The 20,747-nt window shown below is 38.5% G+C and overlaps 1 protein-coding gene across 8 annotated transcripts in view; it reads right to left on the bottom strand.

The window, feature by feature from the left end:
* Window positions 1–20,747, bottom strand: part of OSBPL9 (oxysterol binding protein like 9) — a 182,938-nt gene that overhangs the window by 7,136 nt on the left and 155,055 nt on the right. For all 8 annotated transcript variants that reach the window (XM_039474568.2, XM_010349188.2, XM_003921563.3 and 5 more), the window contains 5 exons: window positions 20,442–20,546; window positions 14,932–15,091; window positions 8,450–8,559; window positions 8,219–8,337; window positions 3,495–3,580 (listed from right to left, as the gene is read on the bottom strand). In XM_039474568.2, the coding sequence (XP_039330502.1) occupies window positions 3,495–3,580; window positions 8,219–8,337; window positions 8,450–8,559; window positions 14,932–15,091; window positions 20,442–20,546 (580 nt within the window). The remainder of the gene's footprint in view (window positions 1–3,494; window positions 3,581–8,218; window positions 8,338–8,449; window positions 8,560–14,931; window positions 15,092–20,441; window positions 20,547–20,747) is intronic.

The raw sequence follows: 20,747 nt of genomic DNA, 5'->3' as shown, positions 1-20,747 counted from the left end.
GCATGTGCAAGTGTCTTTTTCGTATGACTTCTTTTCCTCTGGGTAGATACTCAGGAGTGGGATTGTTGGATCAAATGGTGGATCTACTTTTAGTTCTTTAAGGCAGCTCCAGTGTTTTCCATAGTGGTTGTACTTACATTCCCACCAGTAGTATAGAAGCATTCCCTTTTCACCTATCCACATTAACATCTATTATTTTTTGAGTATGGCCATTCTTGCAGGAATAATCTCACTGTGGTTTTGATTTGCAGTTCCCTGATAATTAATAATGTTGAGTATTTTTTCATGTTTGTTGGCCATTTGTTTTACTATCATTAGCTTCATTTGAGAATTGTCTATTCATGTCCTTAAACCACTTTTTGATGGTTTTTTTTTTTTTTTTTTCTGATCTGTTTGAGTTCCTTGTAAATTCTGGATATTAGTCCTTTGTCGGATGCATGGTTTGCAAATATTTTCTCCCACTCTGTGGACTGTTTACTCTGTTATTTCTTTTGCTGTGCAAAAGCTTTTTAATTTGACTAAATTCCATCTATTTATCTTTGCTGCGTTTGCTTTTGGATTCTTGGTCATAAAGTCTTTGCCTAAGCCAATGTTCAGAAAGGTTTTTCCAATGTTATCTTCTGGAATTTTTTTGTTTGTTTCAGACACTAGTAGAAGGAATCTTCTAGAATTTTTATGGTTTTAGGTCTTAGATTTAAGTCTCTAATACATGTTGAGTTGATTTTTGTATATGTGAGAGATGAGGATCCAGTTTTATTCTTCTACAATGTGGCTAGCCAGTTATCCCAGCACCGTTTGTTGAGAAGGGTGTCCTTTTCCCACTTTATGCTTGTGTTTGCTTTGTCGAAGATCAGTTGGCTATAAGTATTTTGCTTGATTTCTGGGTTCTCTATTCTGTTCCATTGGTCTATGTGCCTTGGTCTTAGTGTTTTGTTTGAGGATTTGACAAATGCATATATTGATTTAATCATCACTTAATAAAAAAAATAGAATATTTCCATTAATCCAGAAGGTTTCCATATTTCCCTTTGCAAACAATCACCACATCTTACCCTGAGGGTAATACCGATTCTGGTTTCTAGTATCATAGATTAAGTCCATGTAAGTGCATTGCTTAATTGTCAAATAATTGGATATTTTCTCCATGTTATCAATTACTAATTTAATTCTTTCATAGGTGTAGAATATACCCTGTATGATTCCAACTATTTTAAATTTATTAAGACTTCTCTGTATATGTTCTATCTTGATGAACATTTCACATGCACCTGGAAAAGACTATGTGTCATACAATTGTTGGGTAGTGTTTAGAAAGGTCAATTGGGTCAAGTTGATTTGATAATGCTGTTTAAATCTTCTACAGCCTTCCTGATTTTTTAGGGGGCAGGGAGGTGGTGAAGGCAGAGGCTACTTGCTTAATCAGACCTTGAGGGAGAATCTGTGGACTTGGCTATTTCTCATTTTAGTCAATTTTTGTTGCTGCATGTGTTTTTAAGCTGTTATTAGGTACATATACATTTAGGAGTATTATTTATTCTTGATAAATAGATGCTTTTATCATTACAAAATATTCCTATTTGTCTCTAATAATATTTCTTGTCTTAAAAGTCTCCTTTGGGGCCGGGCGCAGTGGCTCAAGCCTGTAATCCCAGCACTTTGGGAGGCCGAGGCAGGTGGATCACGAGGTCAAGAGATCGAGACCATCCTGGTCAACATGGTGAAACCCCGTCTCTACTAAAAATACAAAAAATTAGCTGGGCATGGTGGCATGTGCCTGTAATCCCAGATGAGGCAGGAGAATTGCCTGAACCCAGGAGGTGGAGGTTGCGGTGAGCCGAGATCACGCCATTGCACTCCAGCCTGGGCAACAAGAGCGAAACTCCATCTCAAAAAATAAAAAAAAAATAAAAAAATGTCTCCTTTGATACCAACACAGCTACGCCAATTTTGCTGTGCTTAGTGTATCTTTGTCCATCCTTTTAACCAGTATCTTTATATTAAAGTTTGTCTCTTGAAAATATATAGATATATCCTGCTTTTTATAATCCAGTCTGACATGAAATGGAGTGTATATTCTATTTACATTTAGTGTAACTGTTGATATAGTTGGGTTTAACTCTACCATCTTGATAGGTTTTCCACATTTCCCCTTTGTTTCTTATTCCATGATTTCTCCTTTTCTCCTTTCTTAGAAGTAATGGAGTATTTGTACTATTCTGTTTAATCTTATCTATTGGCTTTTGAGCTGTACTTTTAGTTTTTTAAGACAGGGTCTTCCTCTGTCACCCAGGTTGCAGTGGTGTGATTATAGCTCACTGCAGCCTTGAATTCCTGGGAGTGCATGACCCTCTTGCCTTAGCCTCCCAAGTAGCTTGACCTACAGGTACACATCATCATGCCTGGCTTATTATTTAAATTTTTTTTTGTAGGAACAGGGTTATGCTATCTTGCTCAGGCTGGAATCAAACTCCTGGTTTCAAGCAATCCTCTCCCTTTGGCCTCCCAAAGTGCTGGGATTACAGGCATGAGCCACTGCACCCGACCTGTAAATAAAGTGGTTGTTTTGGTGGCCTGAAAGTTTAAGTTTTCACACATTAAAAACTACCCTTAAATCTCAAATCTATACCCAATGAACAACAGGTATGTTCCATTTTTACTTACACATGTTACAAATAAATGCTTACATTTTACTTTTAAAATTATCTGTTAATTTAAACACTACCATATTTATTTAAATTTCTGCTTTTTGGGAATTGGTTATTCTTTTAAATCTTCAAGGAAAAAAAATGTATTTATCAATGTCAGCCAACGTGTCTACCCAGCATGAAACTTCAGTGATATGTATCTGTCTCAGTAAACCACAGTTCAAGACTAAGGAATGAAGAGAAGATGAACTATCAACATTCCCCATTACAAAAAAATTTCTTGCTGCCAGCCAAGGCAATGTAAACTCACCTCCTTGTAAATGAATTCACCTTTACATTACTTCCATCTCTCATACATACATAATATTGCAAGCCTTACATTTAAAATTTATAAATCACCTATAATTTGGATACTAAATTGTAAGCTCAAGGACAGACACTGACGTTTCCTTTCTCCAACTCTTAAGAAAGTGCCTAGCAAACAACAGGTGCTTTAAAAAGGTTTGCTGAACTCAGATAATTAAACTTCATTAGGATATAGTACAAATAATTTAACAGTAATTGCCAGTACCTGGATCAAATAAACTTATACCATTGGTCTTGTAAATATTGGCTACCTATTAATGGGTTCCTGAGAATTTTTTAGTGTTAAACTTGGTTGCCTAACAACATCACCCCCATATAACTTAATCAAACAGATAGGTATCCAGTATAAATACATTATTCAATACCACAAAATACCTAGAAATGTTTGAAAGGTAACAAGGAATCCATCTATCCTGCAAAAAAGGCAGAAAGCTATTGAGTAACATCTTTAAAAGTTGGAAACTACCACGTTCAGTCAAATACCTCACAAACAGGTCCGGATGTGCAAAGAAGTCTGCATACATTTCTAAAAGAGATCTTCTTTCAAGAATAAATGTTGGAAGAACTACCTGAAAAACATACACATTTGACCCTTGAAGAAATTTCTCTTCAGATAAACAGATCTTTTAAAAAGAAAAAACAAAAAACCATCTCATTCAAATCATGGTAACATCCACCACATATTGCCCAGGCATGCTTCCAAAAACTAATTATCAAACTGTTCAGATTCAGAAATGCCCATTAACCCGCCCAGCAGATCAAAAACAAAGAAGGGGTTTTGAATGTTCAAATGTCACTTCCTCTATGCAACTTTCCTTTTTTCCCTGAGTGCAGTAACATCAACACACTACTCAACAGACTCATTCAGAGAAATCCTGTGATGCCTCCTATCTGCTGGACATTACAGATACATTATTTTATTATTTGTATATTACATACACATTATCTTACAACAGCCCTAAAGAAATTATTAGCCCTAAAATGAAGAAATTATCACAATGAAGAAATAAGAAGCCCAGAAAGGGTGAAACATTTTTTTCACTGTCCCATTATTAATGTGGAATTCAAAACTGGATCTGAGTTTGGAGTGTGTGTGCACTTTCCTCTCTGCTGCTGTTGCTCTATCATTAGACAAGTGTATAGAAAATCTATGATAAGCACCTACAATCCAAGAACTAAGTTTTATTCACACTTGTGCTCTCATTACTATTTATACAGTAAGAAACTTTTAAATGAGCAATTAAAGGAATAAACAAAAGGAAGAGAATATAGACTGGGAACCAACAAACTGGAATAGAGGAATACATGAGAAAGATGAGGATTAACCAATGAAAAAAGAGAAGAATTCCATTACAGAATGGGAATGGAAGAAGAGTTTGTGAAATGAGTATCAGCTTATCAATCATCCATTATGAAGCAGAACACCAGAGTAAGCAAAAATTTCTTCACATTTAGTAATAACTACATATCCACTATATTCAAGGTCCTTTTAATACAGGACCTTGAATATAGTGGACATTCAAGACCCAGCCCAGTTGGAGGCTGGGTGCAGTGGCTCATGCCTGTAATCCCAGCACTTTGGGAGGCTGAGGTGGGTGGATTCCCTGAAGTCAGGAGTTTGAGATAGTCAAACCCCATCTCTACTAAAAATACAAAAATCAGCTGAGTGTGGTGGCTTGTGTCTGTAGTCCCAGCTACTCGGAAGGCTGAGGCAGGAGAATCCCTTAAACCCAGGAGGTGGAGGTTGCAGGGAGCCAAGATTGCGCCACTGTACAGTCTCAGGGACAGAGCAAGACTCCATCTCTAAATGAATGAATGAATGAATGCAAACTATGGTGGAAGCAAAGGTAAGTATGAGAGAATTACAAGAGCATTTAAATTGTAGATGGACTGTGACAAACATCATACAATAAATGCTCTAAGCACCTTGGAAGTTCAGTTCAAGGAAATACCATGTTCTGTTTGGGGGACCAGAATGAGGGCAGGGCTGGGAAACAATTCATTGAGATGACACTAGAGAAAAGCCTTAAAGAGTAATGCTGTGATAAAAGAAGAAGACATGGAGAAGAGAGAGAGAAAAAAAGACAAGGATAGGAAAAGGGGTGTGACAGCGATTAATCAGTGAACCAGTGTGGCTGGATATACAATGAAAATATAAAGTGGGCTGATGAACACAAGTTTGGAAAGGGACACTAAGACTGTAACACTTAGAGTGTTTATTATCAGACTCTCAGCATTTAAATTTTAGGTAAACATTTTTTTTCCACAGAACACGTAAATTCATAATCCAAATAGGGGTGGATTAGCAGGTAAGCTGATAAACTGACTTAGTGCAACTTCTTACCACTTTAGGTAATTCAGAAATTATAAACCACCAAGTAAGAAGGCTAAAGAAGAAAACAGGGGTAAATACCTTTAATATATAAACAGCTCTTACAATTCAAGATGAAGATCACTACTCTAGTGATAAATGGACAAAGGAACTGAACAGCCAATTTAAAGGAAAAAGAATAGCCAAAAAACATTTTTAAAAAGTTTAATTTTGGCCGGACGCGGTGGCTCACGCCTGTAATCCCAGCACTTTGGGAGGACAAGGCGGGTGGATCACAAGGTCAAGAGATTGAGACCATCCTGGTCAACATGGTGAAACCCCGTCTTTACTAAAAATACAAAAAATTAGCTGGGCATGGTGGTGCGTGCCTGTAATCCCAGCTACTCAGGAAGCTGAGGCAGAATTGCCTGAACCCAGGAGGCGGAGGTTGCAGTGAGCCAAGATCGCGCCATTGCACTCCAGCCTGGGTAACAAGAGCGAAACTCTGTCTCAAAAAAAAAAAAAAGTTTAATTTCACATGTAATTGAAATAGAAATATTTTTTCTTCTACTTGGGATTTTTCTGAGAACTCTCATTTAACAGATTTTCTTCAATATTTGCAGTGCTGTATTGATACATGCCATGATGTCAAATTGCTGCAACAATGATGAAGAGAGCTGGGTTTGGTTGTCTTCAACCTGGGTTCAAGGGCTTGTTTAGTCTCTTCTTAGCCTCTGAGGAGGCCCTAAAAAATTAACTCACTTTCTCTAAGTTCCTGAAAAGGAAGATAATTACATGTCCTGCTTATATCTTAGGGTTGTTTTAAAGACTAAGTGAGGTTAAATGGGAGGTGACTGTGTAGTATTTTTAACTACAAAGTATTTGGAAAACAAACTTTTTGGGAAGTCTCTGAAGTGAGAAAACATTCTTATAAAAGACACAAATTTAAGACATGATTATAATAATACTTTGGACTGCATAAAAGGAATCAAGACTTCAGAATCTGTTGGCAATCATAGCCATCTGTGCCAATAAATATTTCAAATATTTTAAACACATTCAGTAAAAAATAATTATGATTAATTTCATAATATAACAAGCTTTTAGCAGCTATGGACTCAAATATGGATTTGCAGAGAAAAGTGTGTGAGGCAAGAATTACAACTTGACTGTGGCAAACATATTTGGTTGCCTCTCCACATCCATGCTTCACCCCAATAGAACTCTGATTCAGTTCAGGTTCAGCTATGCGCTGCCATGGCCCTCTCCCACGTCTCAAGGGGTGAATGTGGATTAATTTAAACCAATCTTTGAACATCCCCCTTGCCAGTGACAGGTTTAGGCACGAGCATATGCCTGATGCTGGCCAATGAGATTTAACAGGAGGCCTAATGGGTCACTTCTGGAAAAGAATGTCCTTCCTAATAACAGCAGCAACGACAACAACAACAGAGCCAGCAGCTGTGCAATCTAAAGATTACGGAAGCATTTCTAGGGACAAACTCCTGCAAATATTCTCCTACCTAGAATATTCCTGGTAAGTCTGTTGGGCTCCACAAATAAATGTGCTCCTTGTGTTTCTGTTCTCACTTAGATTAGGGGCATAAGGTTTAATTATAGACACTTATTTGAAGGTATTATGAATCAGTCTTTTTCTTAATGGTCCTCTAAATCCAAAACAAAATGGAGTTAACTACTGACAAAGACAATAGCACTGGAGTTGATTTTGCTCTAACACAAGTGAAAACCCTAAATTTAATAAACTCCCCAAAGCTGGGCAGAACACTAATTTAATCAATATGAAAGCTACTACAGTTCAAGCCTTCAAGACAAAGGCAGCAATGGAAAGATTACAGGTTTTAAAATCATGGACCAGATTAGAATTTCAGTCTGCCACTTGATATGACTTAATACGACTCTGCCACATTACTTTACCTCTGAGTTTTAGTTTCCTGATGAAGTTAACAATAATGCCTACACTGTGGTACTGTGGTGAGAATTAAGTGAAAGGGTAAGCCTTCAAGCACAGTGGCAGGAATATACAAAGGCACCCATACACCAGTCTCCTAATTCATGTGTGCATTCTGTTGAGAGCTCCAAGTTAAAATTCAAATTCAAATCCAGACTATGATAATTTTGTATGACTCAATATGTGTCATACAATTTTACATTCACTACAGTCTCTTCCAGTCCTTACAACAACCCTCTGAAACAGGTTACTGTGTGTCCAATTTGCATAGAGAACTCGGAAGTCCACAGAGGAAGAAACTCACTGAAGCCCATGCAAGGTTTGCTAATAGCAGAGGCAGGATGAAAACACAGATCCTCTGACCCTAAGATTAGAACTCTACCAAATCTTTTTTTTTTTTTTGAGACGGAGTTTCGCTCTTGTTACCCAGGCTGGAGTGCAATGGCGCGATCTCGGCTCACCGCAACCTCCACCTCCTGGGTTCAGGCAATTCTCCTGTCTCAGCCTCCTGAGTAGCTGGGATTACAGGCACGCACAACCATGCCCAGCTAATTTTTTGTATTTTTTTTAGTAGAGACGGGGTTTCACCTTGTTGACCAGGATGGTCTCGATCTCTTGACCTCGTGATCCACCCACCTCGGCCTCCCAAAGTGCTGGGATTACAGGCTTGAGCCACCGCGCCTGGCTAGAACTCTACCAAATCTTAATCCATACAACTCATACACACTATTCTCTATGAAATTATCCTAGCTTCACTTATTTTATCATTTATAAAATTTTTACTTATCTACACATACATGAAATCACAAGAAAACACAAGTATAAACAGAAGTTATGTCATTTTTCTACATTTGCAGGCACACTCACCATGCAATCACTGAGAATCCACACATACCCATTTAGACTTAAAGCGAATTTAGTTCTTACCTTAGTAAGATCCATCCCAAGCCTAACCTGTGACAAGAGATGCATAATAACGCTCTTGTGCTCCTCCACGGACCCTGCCTCCGCATCATCATCTCTATCATCATGTGAATCGAAAAGGTCTAAAATAAAGCACATCTTATTAGACTGGTGCTAAATTGGGCCAATCTCCGCTGCTACTAGAATTACAAATATTTTTAAAGAAAGAAAGTTAAATTCTCAAAGGTCACTCACCAGCATCACTTGTTCCATTGGACATGGAAGAATTAAGCGATTCTGCGGTATCTGGGCGTTTTAGACTATTTCCTGAGCTGCTGTGAGTCAGGACTGAGGCAGATCCAGAACTATAAAAACATTAATCACCTTATTAAGCTAAAGAAAGCAATTTAGAATTATGGTAAGCTAGACTTGTATATGCATGCTGGTTACATGCATGTATACATATGCTTTAGAATTCTCTCCTTGCTACCCTCAATCCAACATTGTAAAATGTGATGACAGGGTCTCTTGTATTACCCTTTGTGCATAGGACATGCTCAACATAGCCATGTTGATAGTCATGGCCTAGAGAAGTCACCAAAATTTAGTAAGATCTTTGCCTCTGCATTTAAGTTTAAAACTACAGTTCCATTTTCTGATTTTGTTACCGGGTATAAATCTAAATATGTCACATTTCTTGGCAACAATTCCAGAAACTCAAAAACGGCAAGTCTCAGAAAGATGTCTTTGTCTTTACGTTTGAGATCCTTTGAATAAAAGCCCACGTTGGTATTAACACTTCCTAATCATTAAAAAACTGTACTTGAAATAATAAAATAAATTATTTATACAAGTAAATTTATGTTAACTGGCTTTTATGAGCCAGTTAACAGGTCTAAAGAAAGATTCTTCTATTATTAAATTATCATACCTGTAGTCATATTTTATCCAGGGAAGTAAGTGCGTGTGTGTGTGTTTGTGTGTGCATGTATTTATATTTTTCTTAGAGACAAGGTCCCCCTATGTTGCCCAGGATGGACTTGAACTCCTAGCCTCAAGTGATCCTCCCACCTCAGCCGCCCAAATAAAGAAAAAAAATCAAAAAGGCATATAATTTACTTATTAAATGTAAAAATTGAAATCAAATTTCTCACACTGTATTTATAAAATCGTACACATATAACAGTCTTATTACAAATCTACAGGTATGAAAACATTATGTTTTCTAATCTAATCATTGTTTGCCCTTGTTACTTACCTTCTTTTTATTTTTTTAAATTAATAAACTTAATACTCCCTTATCCCTAAACATGCAAACCTCCCGATCAACATCCCATATCAGAGAGGTATGTTTCTTACAATCAATGAGCCTACATTGATACATCATTATAACTCAAAGTCTACAGTTTATATTAGGGTTTACTCTAAGTTGCGTGTTCCATGGGTTTTGATAAATATATGACAACATGTATCCACCACTGTATATACAGAATAGTTTCACTGCTCTAAAAATCCTTTGGGCTCTGAATATCCTCTAGAATATTAGGATATTCTAAAATTAGAATATATTATGTATTCTAGTTTGCCCTGGTTACGTACCTATTTTTCAAAATTCCTTGAGTAACTAAATATTACTTCTTCGATAATTTAGCATATTACAAGGTATTATCACTAATGTCCAAGTCACCAGTTTTGAGAGGCAGTGGAAAATATGTCTAAAAGACCTAGGTAAGAGAAACAAATTATCATTAAATGGTAGAACTGGGGCCAGGCGTGGTGTAATTCCAACACTTTGGGAGGCCAAGGTGGGAAGATCACTTGAGCCCAGGAGTTTGAGACTAGCCTGAGTAACAAGGTGAGATCCCATCTCTACAAAAAAAAATAATTAAATTATTAAATTTGTGTTTCTGTTTTTTTTTTTTTAGACGGAGTTTCGCTCTTGTTACCCAGGCTGGAGTGCAATGGCGCGATCTCGGCTCATCGCAACCTCCACCTCCTGGCATCAGGCAATTCTCCTGCCTCAGCCTCCTGAGTAGCTGGGATTACAGGCACGCGCCACCATGCCCAGCTGTATTTTTAGTAGAGACGGGGTTTCACCATGTTGACCAGGATGGTCTCGATCTCTTGACCTCATGATCCACCTGCCTTGGCCTCCCAAAGTGCTGGGATTACAGGCGTGAGCTCCCATGCCCGGCCTAAATTATTAAATTTATTAAATTAATGATTAAATAAAATAAATAAAATCATTAAATAAGTTACTAAATTATTAAAATTGCCATGAGCCAAGATCGCACCTCTGCAAACTCCTGGGCTCAAGTGATCCTCCTGCCTCAGCCTCCCAAAGTGTTGGAATTACAGGCATGAGCCACCATGCCTGGCCCCAGTTCTATCATTTAATGATAATTTGATTTCTCTTACCTGGGTCTTTTAGACATATTTTCCACTGCCTCTCAAAACTGGTGAGTTGGACATTAGTTATGGTACCTTGTGATCTATACTACTCAATTATCAAAGAAATAATATGCAGCTACTCAAGGAATTTTGAAAAATAGGTAAGTAACCAGGGCAAACTAGAATACATAATATATTATAATCTTAGAATATCCTAATATTCTAGTGTTCTAATACAGGCAGAGCCCAGCTTGGGGGACAGAGTGAGATTCTGTCACAAAAAAAATTAGCTGGGCATGGTGGTGTGTGCCTGTGGTTCCAGCTGCTGGGGAGGCTAAGGTGGGAGGATCACTTGAGCCCATGAGGTTGAATCTAAAGTGAGCTGTGTTTGTGCCACTGCACTCTAGCCTGAATGACAGAGTGAGACCTTCTGTCTCAAAAAAAAAAAAAAAGTACATGAAACTTATCTTTAAAATGCTTTGTGCCTCTGCGATATATCTTCGAAATAGAGTAAGTCTTTTAAAATCAATTGACCTAAAAACCCCCAATCCTATAAAATATGAATCTTATTTTAGACGCATTTCCAAAGGTCCTATTTAAGCAGTGCTTTTTCTCCTTACCCATGGTTAGAAACCATGTCTGGGCCAAGTGAGATACTCAATAAGGCTGTAAATGGGAAAAAATGGGATACATTTTTAGCCATTTCATTATTTACCTTGTTCAGAACAAAGAAAACAGTTAAAAACAACATCTCTGTATACAGGAAAGTTTTGCCTGCAATGTTCTAAGTTGTCTACAATATAGGCATAAAATCATTAAGTATGCTAAAAAATTTAAAGTTCTGAATTATAATAACAATTTATTGTGTACCCTGTATAGGCCATACGCATTATGTCTATATCTACATAACCCTAAACATAATGATTCTCGTAATACACAGATGCTCAGAGTTTCAATGACTGGCCTGAAGTCACACAGCTCGTGAGTAGTGGAGCTATTTATAACACATGTCTGGCTCCAAAGTACAAGTTCTTTCCAACATATACTTTCATCTCATTTATAAATGTGTAAACTACACTGCTCAATAACATAGTTCACATAGAAGCTATCATTAGTATAGGTCTTTAGAAACAGAATAGTGAAAGGACTTAAGCTTTCAAGTTCTCTTCCTTCAGAAATGGAAAAACAAACAAAAAACAGTAAAAATAAATTTGACCTCCGAGTTAGAAAATTAGCAGTAGCAGCTGATGACCAGCAGGTGTCACAAGCTCAAATGCCTACAGATGACAGGCAGAAAATATGTAGATAGGGCCAAGACAGAAGATAATATGGAACTGGGAGCCAGCATACCCAACCTGAAAGGATCTAAAGCCCTGTTAAAATAAAACAAAAAACAAGTCAACAGAACACCGTGCTGTGCCCAAATAAAACATCTGCAGTCCTTGCTGGTTTGGGCTTCTAGATTAGGGTATACAAGGAAGACTGAAATTGAGGGAGAAAAGGAACCCAGACTGGGTTAGTTGGACATAAAAACTTAACTTTGGACCCTTTCAAAGAGATTCATGAACTGTGTGTTTATTATGGGACAGGGAGAGCACAGAAAGAACCTTAACAGCAGGAATAGGAGAAGTCTATGAGCCTGTGTGTGACTTTGTAGACCTGTCTATTACAGGTACAACAGGTAAGTTTTTTAAATGTTTTGATTTTGTAGAACTTTTGGGAGAATCCCTTAAACTGGGGCCAGAGAGTGACTATCAGTGATGTTACCAAGAGCTAACCACATATTATCAAGCTTTTACTGAATATAGTCATATGCTTTTAAAGGATGGCATTTACTAGCAAGTGATATTCAGTTGCACTTTATTTAGAACAACAGCAAATGTCCAATATAAGAGACTGTCTTTAGGCTAGGCGTAGTGGCTCATGCCTGTAAATCCCAGCACTTTGCGAGACTGAGGCGAGCGGATTGCCTGAGGTCAGAAGTCCGAGACCAGCCTGGCCAACATGGCGAAACTCCATCTCTACTAAAAATACAAATATTAGCTAGGTGTGGTGGTGGGTGCCTGCAATCCCAGCTACTCAGGAGGCTGAGAGGCAGGAGAATCGTTTGAAACCAAGAGGTGGAGGTTGCAGTGAGCAGAGATTGCACCATTGCTCTCCAGCCTGGGCGACGAGAGCGAAACTCCATCTCAAAATAAATAAATGACTGTCTTTAATTCTGTTTTAAATATTAAATAATGATTGAGCCCTTCAAAAATTAGTAACAACCTTTTATTTTGGAATTTTCTTCCATATCTTATTTTCTTTTTACCCCATTATAAAAACTTCTTTTCAAAATTAAATTTCTATTGGCAAACTGCTAACAATGGTTTCTCAATAGTTTATGTTTTCATATTCAAAATGAAGAAAAGAAACCAATATGCTAAACTAAGTCCTTTCTGCTATACTGGGCTTCTCTAGTTGTAGATTCAAACTTCCCTTCTACATCTTAACCACATATATTTACCTAGACCACATATATTTCACTTTTTCCCACATTCAACAGCTGAATTGATCCTAAGTCAGAAACTTCATGAAGCAATACAGTCACTTTCCATATATGTGCTGAGATTTTGAGCAGCTATTATATAGTCATAACACAAATGCTATATTTCTTAATTCATGACCATACTTTTTTTTTTTTTTGAGACGGAGTTTCGCTCTTGTTACCCAGGCTGGAGTGCAATGGCGCGATCTCGGCTCACCGCAACCTCCGCCTCCCGGGTTCAGGCAATTCTCCTGCCTCAGCCTCCTGAGTAGCTGGGATTACAGGCACGCGCCACCACGCCCAGCTATTTTTTTTGTATTCTTAGTAGAGACGGGGTTTCACCATGTTGACCAGGATGGTCTCGATCTCTTGACCTCGTGATCCACCTGCCTCGGCCTCCCAAAGTGCTGGGATTACAGGCTTGAGCCACCGTGCCCGGCAATTCATGACCATACTTAAGAGAAGAGCCTTTCATAAAGAAACCAGCATTCAAGGTCTAAGGACTGGCTGCAGGTAATTAGCTTGAAAACTCACATTTAATTATTTCCAAATTTGTACTGTCTTAAAAAGCAAAAACCCTAGCTATAGTAACAGTACCAACTCCTGAGAAAGCAGAATTAGAAAAAAATTCCCAAGAAAAACTAAGCCAACTATTAATATATCTATAGCAAACACAAGTAAAATGAAAGTAAATCAGTAATTCTACCTGTTGTTGTTGTTTTTTGTTTTTTGTTTTTTTTTTTTTTGAGACAGAGTCTTACTCTGTCACCCAGGCTGGAGTGCAGTGGCACAATCTCAGCTCACTGAACGCCTCCTGGGTTCAAGTGATTCTCTTGTCTCAGCCTCCTGAGTAGATGGAATTACTGCTGTGTGCTACCACGCCCGGCTAATTTTTATATTTTTTGGAGATGGGGTTTTACCATGTTGCCCAGGCTGGCCTCAAACTCCTGGACTCAACTGATCCTCCTGCTTCAGCCTCCCAGATTGCTGAGATTACAAGCATAAGCCACCACACCTGGCTCCCTAAACGTTTTTAAATAAAATTAGTGCCTTAAAGCTGGCACAGAGAGACAGATTTGAGGTGGACTTCTGTTTCCCTGTAAGTAGACTTGCAATAAAAAACTCTTCTTTTTTCGAAAACCCAGGTCACGGCTTCTAGCGCATTGGACAGTGAGCCCCTTTTGCTCCGTAACACTGTAGGAAATAAATTTCTGTTGCTTGTAAGCTACCTAGATTACTATATTTTGTTATGCCAGCCTACCAGGACCAAGATACCACACCATGTATCCATTAGAGTATAAAGGCCTGCCTATTCCCCCAAAAGTCCCTTGTGGGCAGGGCCTGGGTCTTTGTAACCTTGATATCAACCTAGCACAGTGCCTGGCTGATAGGTATTGAGTATTTCCACTCTAATTTAAAAAAGAAAAAAGTAATAGAAACCTATTTGTATAATGCTTCATAGCTTATTCACTCTCACTGTACCCTCTCCTGATGCTGGTACTGTAAAAACGGACAGAATTCAACTAATAACACTGGCACATTACTACAGGTAATGCTATTTATTCCATTTGGAGTAATTTAGGATTAAAATAAAAACTCTCACAGAAACTAGCTTTTGCTCAATAAGCCAAATGAAAACAAGTTGTCCATACAACTATTACATATCAATAAAAAAATTCTACTAAAAGGTTGCCCTTTTTATTGTTTCCAAATAATAACTGATGAGGCCAAGTCTGTCATTAACACTAGTCTCAAAATCAAGTTAGATTTTTAAAAATCTGGAGAATCATTTAAATACATATTCTAATCATCTACTTACTCTATTAAGCGCTTTGGGGATGAGCCACTTTGATGGAATTCATCGGCATCATAAAATTCATCTTCACTGCTAGAGTAAGAGAACTCTGGGACTGTATTTGGAGACAAGTTCACATGGCTTGGAGAAGTTAGACTGCTACTTGGTGGTGAATGGCCACTGCCTAGGAGGTTAAAAAGGCTTTAATTAGAGAAAAATGTTGATGATAGAGAAAAAATTAGGGAGGTGGAGTCAAAGCAGACTTTTCTAAAATCAAGAGTTCGGTTAAGTTTTTAAAAGTCACTACACTATTTATAAAAAACAATCCACACTTAAATTCCATACAGAAAATGGCAAATCATGATATAAAATGGGGACACAGCCTTTTAAATGAAACAAAAAGCCATGTCCTCATTCATTCTATAAAGCTTATCATTAATATTAGGAAGGGAGCTCTTATGATCATATGAGTTATAGAGTTCCAAGTCCCACAACAGATACCATTACCAATGGGACACCAGGGCTGTTATTTTACACTGCAGATCCATATACCTAAAAATGCAGCAGTGAGAGCCGGGTGCAGTGGCTCAAGCCTGTAATCCTAGCACTTTGGGAGGACTAGGCGGGTGGATCATGGGGTCAGGAGATCAAGACCATCCTGGCCAACACAGTGAAACCCCGTCTCTACTAAAAATACAAAAATTAGCTGGGCGTGGTGGCGTGCGTTTATAGTCCCAGTTACTTGGGAGGCTGAGGCAGGAGAATTGCTTGAACCCAGGAGGTAGAGGTTGCAGTGGGCCGAGATTGCACCACTGCACTCCAGCCTGGTGCCTGGTGACAGAGCGAGACTCTGTCTCAAAAAAAGAAAAAAAAAAGCAGCAGTGATGCCAGGCATGGTGGCTCAGCCCTGTAATCCCAGCACTTTGGGAGGCTGAGGTGGGGGGATCATGAGGTCAGGAGATTGAGACCATCCTGGTCAACACAGTAAAATCTTGTCTCTACTAAAACACAAAAAGTTAGCCAGGCGTGCTGGCGCACACCTGTAATTCCAGCTACTCAGGAGGCTGAAGCAGGGTAATTGCTTGGACCTGGGAGGTTACAGTGAGCCGAGATGTGCCACTGCACTCCAGCTTGGTGACAGAGCAAAACTCAGTCTCAAAGAAAAAAAAAAAAAATCAGCAGTGAACCACTGGGAATGCAGAATGGAAAGAATATTAAGACCACATGAACATTAAAATATTGCAGGATATCACATTCCTATCATTCAACGTTTTTTAGCAATCACATGGAAAATGCACAAACCATCCAAATTCTTCTCTTCCACTTAAGTCAGAAGCTCAGAGGTGGAGATAAAAATAGAGGGCTACTATGAGAAGAATACAGAAAATAAAAGGATTCAGAAGAAGATTTTTCTATTCCTAAGTAGTCTAACTAAAGAAATGGAAATTAATGGAGACCCAGAGAAAGAGGACTGCCATCTAATCTCTGAGATGATCATCTGGTACCTTGTCTAATAATAAAGCAAGAACAAAAAAGTATCAAACCAATCGACAAATGGAGTATTAAAATCAATATAACTTACTGAGCATCTAAGGGCTGTCAGGCAATTTATACTAATCTACAGATGTCTGGTGAGGACTAAAGTTTATTAAGTCATTGATGGCAATCTGAAAGCCAGGGCCACAGTTCTGGAAGAAATTGAAGACAGCAATAAAAATGAATTCAGGCTAGGCACAACAGCTCACGCCTGTAATTCGAGCACTTTGGGAGGACCAGATGGGAGGACTATCTGAGTCCAGGAGTTCAAGATCAGCCTGTGCAACAATGTGAGAACACGTCTCTAAAAAAAAAATAAAACAAATTAGCTGAGTGTGGTGGCACGTGCCTGTGGGCCCAGCTCAATGAGAGGTTGAGGCAGGAGGATCACTTGATCTGAGGAGGTCAAGGCTGCAGCAAGTTGTGTTTGTGCAACTGCATTCCAGCATGGGTAACTGAGTGATACTTTGCCTCAAAAAAAGAATCCAGCGTCATTTATGGATTTCTGCCTGTTCCTAGAACTATGGTTCAATAGCTATGAAAAAGAACATATCAGTCTGCCACATTTAGTCATCACATTCACAAAAGTATTTTATTTTTTTGAGACAGAGTCTCGCTCTGTCACCAGGCTGGAGTACAGTGGCGCAGTCTCGGCTCACTGCAACCTCCACCTTGAGTGTTCAAGAGATCCCCCTGCCTTAGCCTCCCAAGTAGCTGGGACTACAGGCACGTGCCACCATGCCCAGCTATTTCTGGATTTTAGTAGAGACAGGGTTTCACCATGTTGGCCAGGATGGTCTCGATCTCCTGACCTCGTGATCCACCCGCCTAGGCCTCTTAAAGTGCTGGGATTATAGGTGTTAGCCCCTGTGCCTGGCCCTTTGTAAAAGATAACACAAAAAGTTCACCCACTAAAAGGTCATGCTTATTTTGGAAATTTCAAAGGTAGCTCACTTTCTTAGTAAATAAATTCATATTCTCTTTATTACCCAACAGAAAAAATAAGAGAGAAAAGCAGCTTTTTCTTATTAGAATTTTAAAAAATGACCAGGAATTGCAAATGATTAAGTAATATGCAAATATTCCAGGTGATCACACAAATGAAAATGTATCTAAGAAGAAAATAAGTGGGAAGTACAAACAAAAGATCTGAGATTTACTCAGGAGAGCTAACATTTCCTATTCCTTTATTACTTTTTTGTATTAGCAAGAGAAGTAAAGGAAAGAAAAGTAGAGTAAATGAAGTTAGGATGAAAAATCAAGTAAGACATAAATCACAGAAACGTAATTTTAAAATTTTCTTTAAATCTATTTAAAGTGTTAGAGTTCTGGAACATCTTCAACTGAAATAGTTTTCAGAAGACAATCTTTAATTTTTATTTTCTGGAAATAATTTTTACTAAAATTAATGTACATAAGAAGAGCTTCTCACTATTTTTTCTTTCTTTTTTTTTTTTTTTTTTTTTTTTGAGACGGAGTTTCGTTCTTGTTACCCAGGCTGGAGTGCAATGGCGCGATCTCGGCTCACCGCAACCTCCGCTTCCTGGGCTCAGGCAATTCTCCTGCCTCAGCCTCCTGAGTAGCTGGGATTACAGGCACGCGCCACCATGCCCAGCTAGTTTTTTCTATTTTTAGTAGAGACGGGGTTTCACCTTGTTGACCAGGATGGTCTCGATCTCTCGACCTCGTGATCCACCCGCCTCGGCCTCCCAAAGTGCTGGGATTACAGGCTTGAGCCACCGCGCCCGGCCTCTTTCTTTTTTTTTGAGACGGAGGTCTCACTCTGCCACCAGGCTGGAGTACAGTGGTGTGATCTCGACTCACTGCAACCTCTGCCTCCTGGGTTCAAGCAATTCTCTTGCCTTAGCCTCTCGAGTAGCTGGAACTACAGGGGTGCACCACCATGCCTAGTTAATTTTTGTATTTTTAGTAGAGAGTGTTTCATCATGTTGGCCAGGATGGTCTCAATCTCTTGACCTTGTGATCCACCTGCTTTGGCCTCCCAAAGTACTGGGGTTACAGGCATGAGCCACTGAGCCCAGCTGAACTCCTCACTTTTTCAAAGTCTCTTGCTAGTTTTATGTATTCCAATACAGAAAAATTTTGGAATTTTGGCTGTTTCAAAATTCTGACATAAAAATATGAATAAGAACAAACAGGTAATTTTTTTAAATGAAGAAGAGGTGACACAGCTCAGGAAATACAGAAGTCAGCCAAAATATTTCAATTTTATTATTCAAATTGCTTATCAAATTGCTTATCAGTCTTTTTCGAAGAGCTTCAAGTGAGGGAGCTGTTTTTTTTTCTTTCAAAATTCAAAGACACCTGCCCATGCTGTTAAATAGTAAAGACTAAAGTAATAGCATAAGTACCTTTACTAATTCGAATTTTTTAAATCACATGGCCATTATTCATTATTACATAGGAAAAGTCCTACCCAGGAAAAAAAAAAATCTGAGGATGAACAAAGAGGCTGATCTCTGATCTCCTACCTCTTCAAGAGTGATTCTGGTTTCCAGTTTTAACAGTGTGAAAAATGCTAGGTGCTTCCTTGAGTTTTGTTCTACAAGTTATTCAACATAAATTTAATTAATTTTAAAACAATAAATCTAGTATCTAGCACTGATAGCATCCCTGTAAAACAGAAAAAAAAATAAAGACCCTAAGTCTAAACAAATTAAGAAAATGCAAGCCAGGTACAGTGGCTCATGCCTGAAATCCCAGCACTTTGGGAGGTTGGGGCAGGCAAATCACCTGAGGTCAGGAGTTTGAGACCAGCCTGGCGAACATGGTGAAACACTGTCTCTACTAAAAATTATAGGGGCGTGATTGCAGTGAGCTGAGATGATGCCACTGGACTCCAGCCTGGGCGACAGAGTGAGACTCCATCTCGAAAACAAAAAACACCACAATGAAGTATCTTTTTTCTGACTATAATATTGGCAAAAAGGTGAAGATCAATAAATGTTTTCTAAAAAAAATACACATATGCCAAAGGTCCTGTACAAAGATATCACTGAAGTATTGCTTATAACAGAAGGACACTGGAAGCAACTTAAATGTCCATCAGTAGAAAAAACAAACAATATCTGCCCAGGCAGCTGTAAAAAGAATGCTATAGATCTAATTTTACAAACATGGAGAGTTCTCTACGTGTTCTTTGTTAAAGGAAAAGTGAAAGTCACGGAAACACATGACCTAACAGGTTTAAACAAAAACAACGAAAATACACAACATAAGTGTTGTACATGTACATACATGTATGCAAATTGTAAGGGGAGAGTAAAGAGGACTTTCAGCTTTTATTCTGCGCACTTCTGTATCAGCTTCACAAATAAGACAGTATGCAAGTCTAGCTGGAGTAAATTTTTCAAAGTCAACATAGATTACCCAAATATATCTTAAGGTAAAAAAATCAAACAAACAAAAAACAAACAAACAAACAAACAAAAAAAAAACAACTGCAGTATTTTATTTTATTTAAACTATAATTATTCTGGGCATGATGCCTCTTGCCTGTATAATCCCAGCACACCGGGAGGCTGAAGCAGGAAGACTACTTGAGCCCAAGGGCTTGAGACCTGCCTGGGCAACACAGAGAGATTCCTCTCGACAAAAATAAAAAAATTAGCCATATGTGGTGGTGTGTGCCTGTGGTCCCTGCTACTTGAGGCTGAGGCCTGGGAGGTCAAGACTTCAATGAGCCCTGATTGTACTGCTGCACTCCAGCCTGGGTGACAGAGTGAGACCCTGTCTCAAAAATAAAAATTAAAAAAGTTTTTTAAAAAAATAAATAATAATTACTTACGAAAGCTTCTCTTTCAATCGCAAAGCTAACCACTTCATGTATGGAACTGTAATGGTAAAACTAAGATATCTCCAACAGAAATATACAACACATTTATTCAACTTTCCCCCCTCCCTCATCACAGGTCACACACAAATATTAAATGTTAATGAAGAGTTATGAGAAATAAAGAAATTTTGCAAATCTGTACCTGTACTATTTGGTGTAGGAGTCTGATGATGTCCCAAGGTAGCCAACACAGGTCCAACTGGTAGGGAAGATGGACGTTGCTCTGACTTACACAACTGAACAGGTTCTAGGAAATTTGCACATGTAAAATAAAGTACAGAAACAGCCAAACACACATTCTGTTGCCTATAATTGTTTGGGATTCAAAATCCTGAAGACCAGTAATTTCTGAAACTCTATTTCATTAAGTCTAGTTCCACGCTACTCCTTCCTTCTGACTTCCTAGCTTCTTAAACTCGATGATAGGCTAAAGGGTACTAAGATAAAA

The sequence above is a fragment of the Saimiri boliviensis genome, chromosome 11 (assembly GCF_048565385.1).
Source record: "Saimiri boliviensis isolate mSaiBol1 chromosome 11, mSaiBol1.pri, whole genome shotgun sequence".
Lineage (NCBI taxonomy): Eukaryota > Metazoa > Chordata > Mammalia > Primates > Cebidae > Saimiri > Saimiri boliviensis.
The sequence above is the reverse complement of the archived record's forward strand: the minus strand, read 5'-3'. Positions and strand labels throughout refer to the sequence as shown.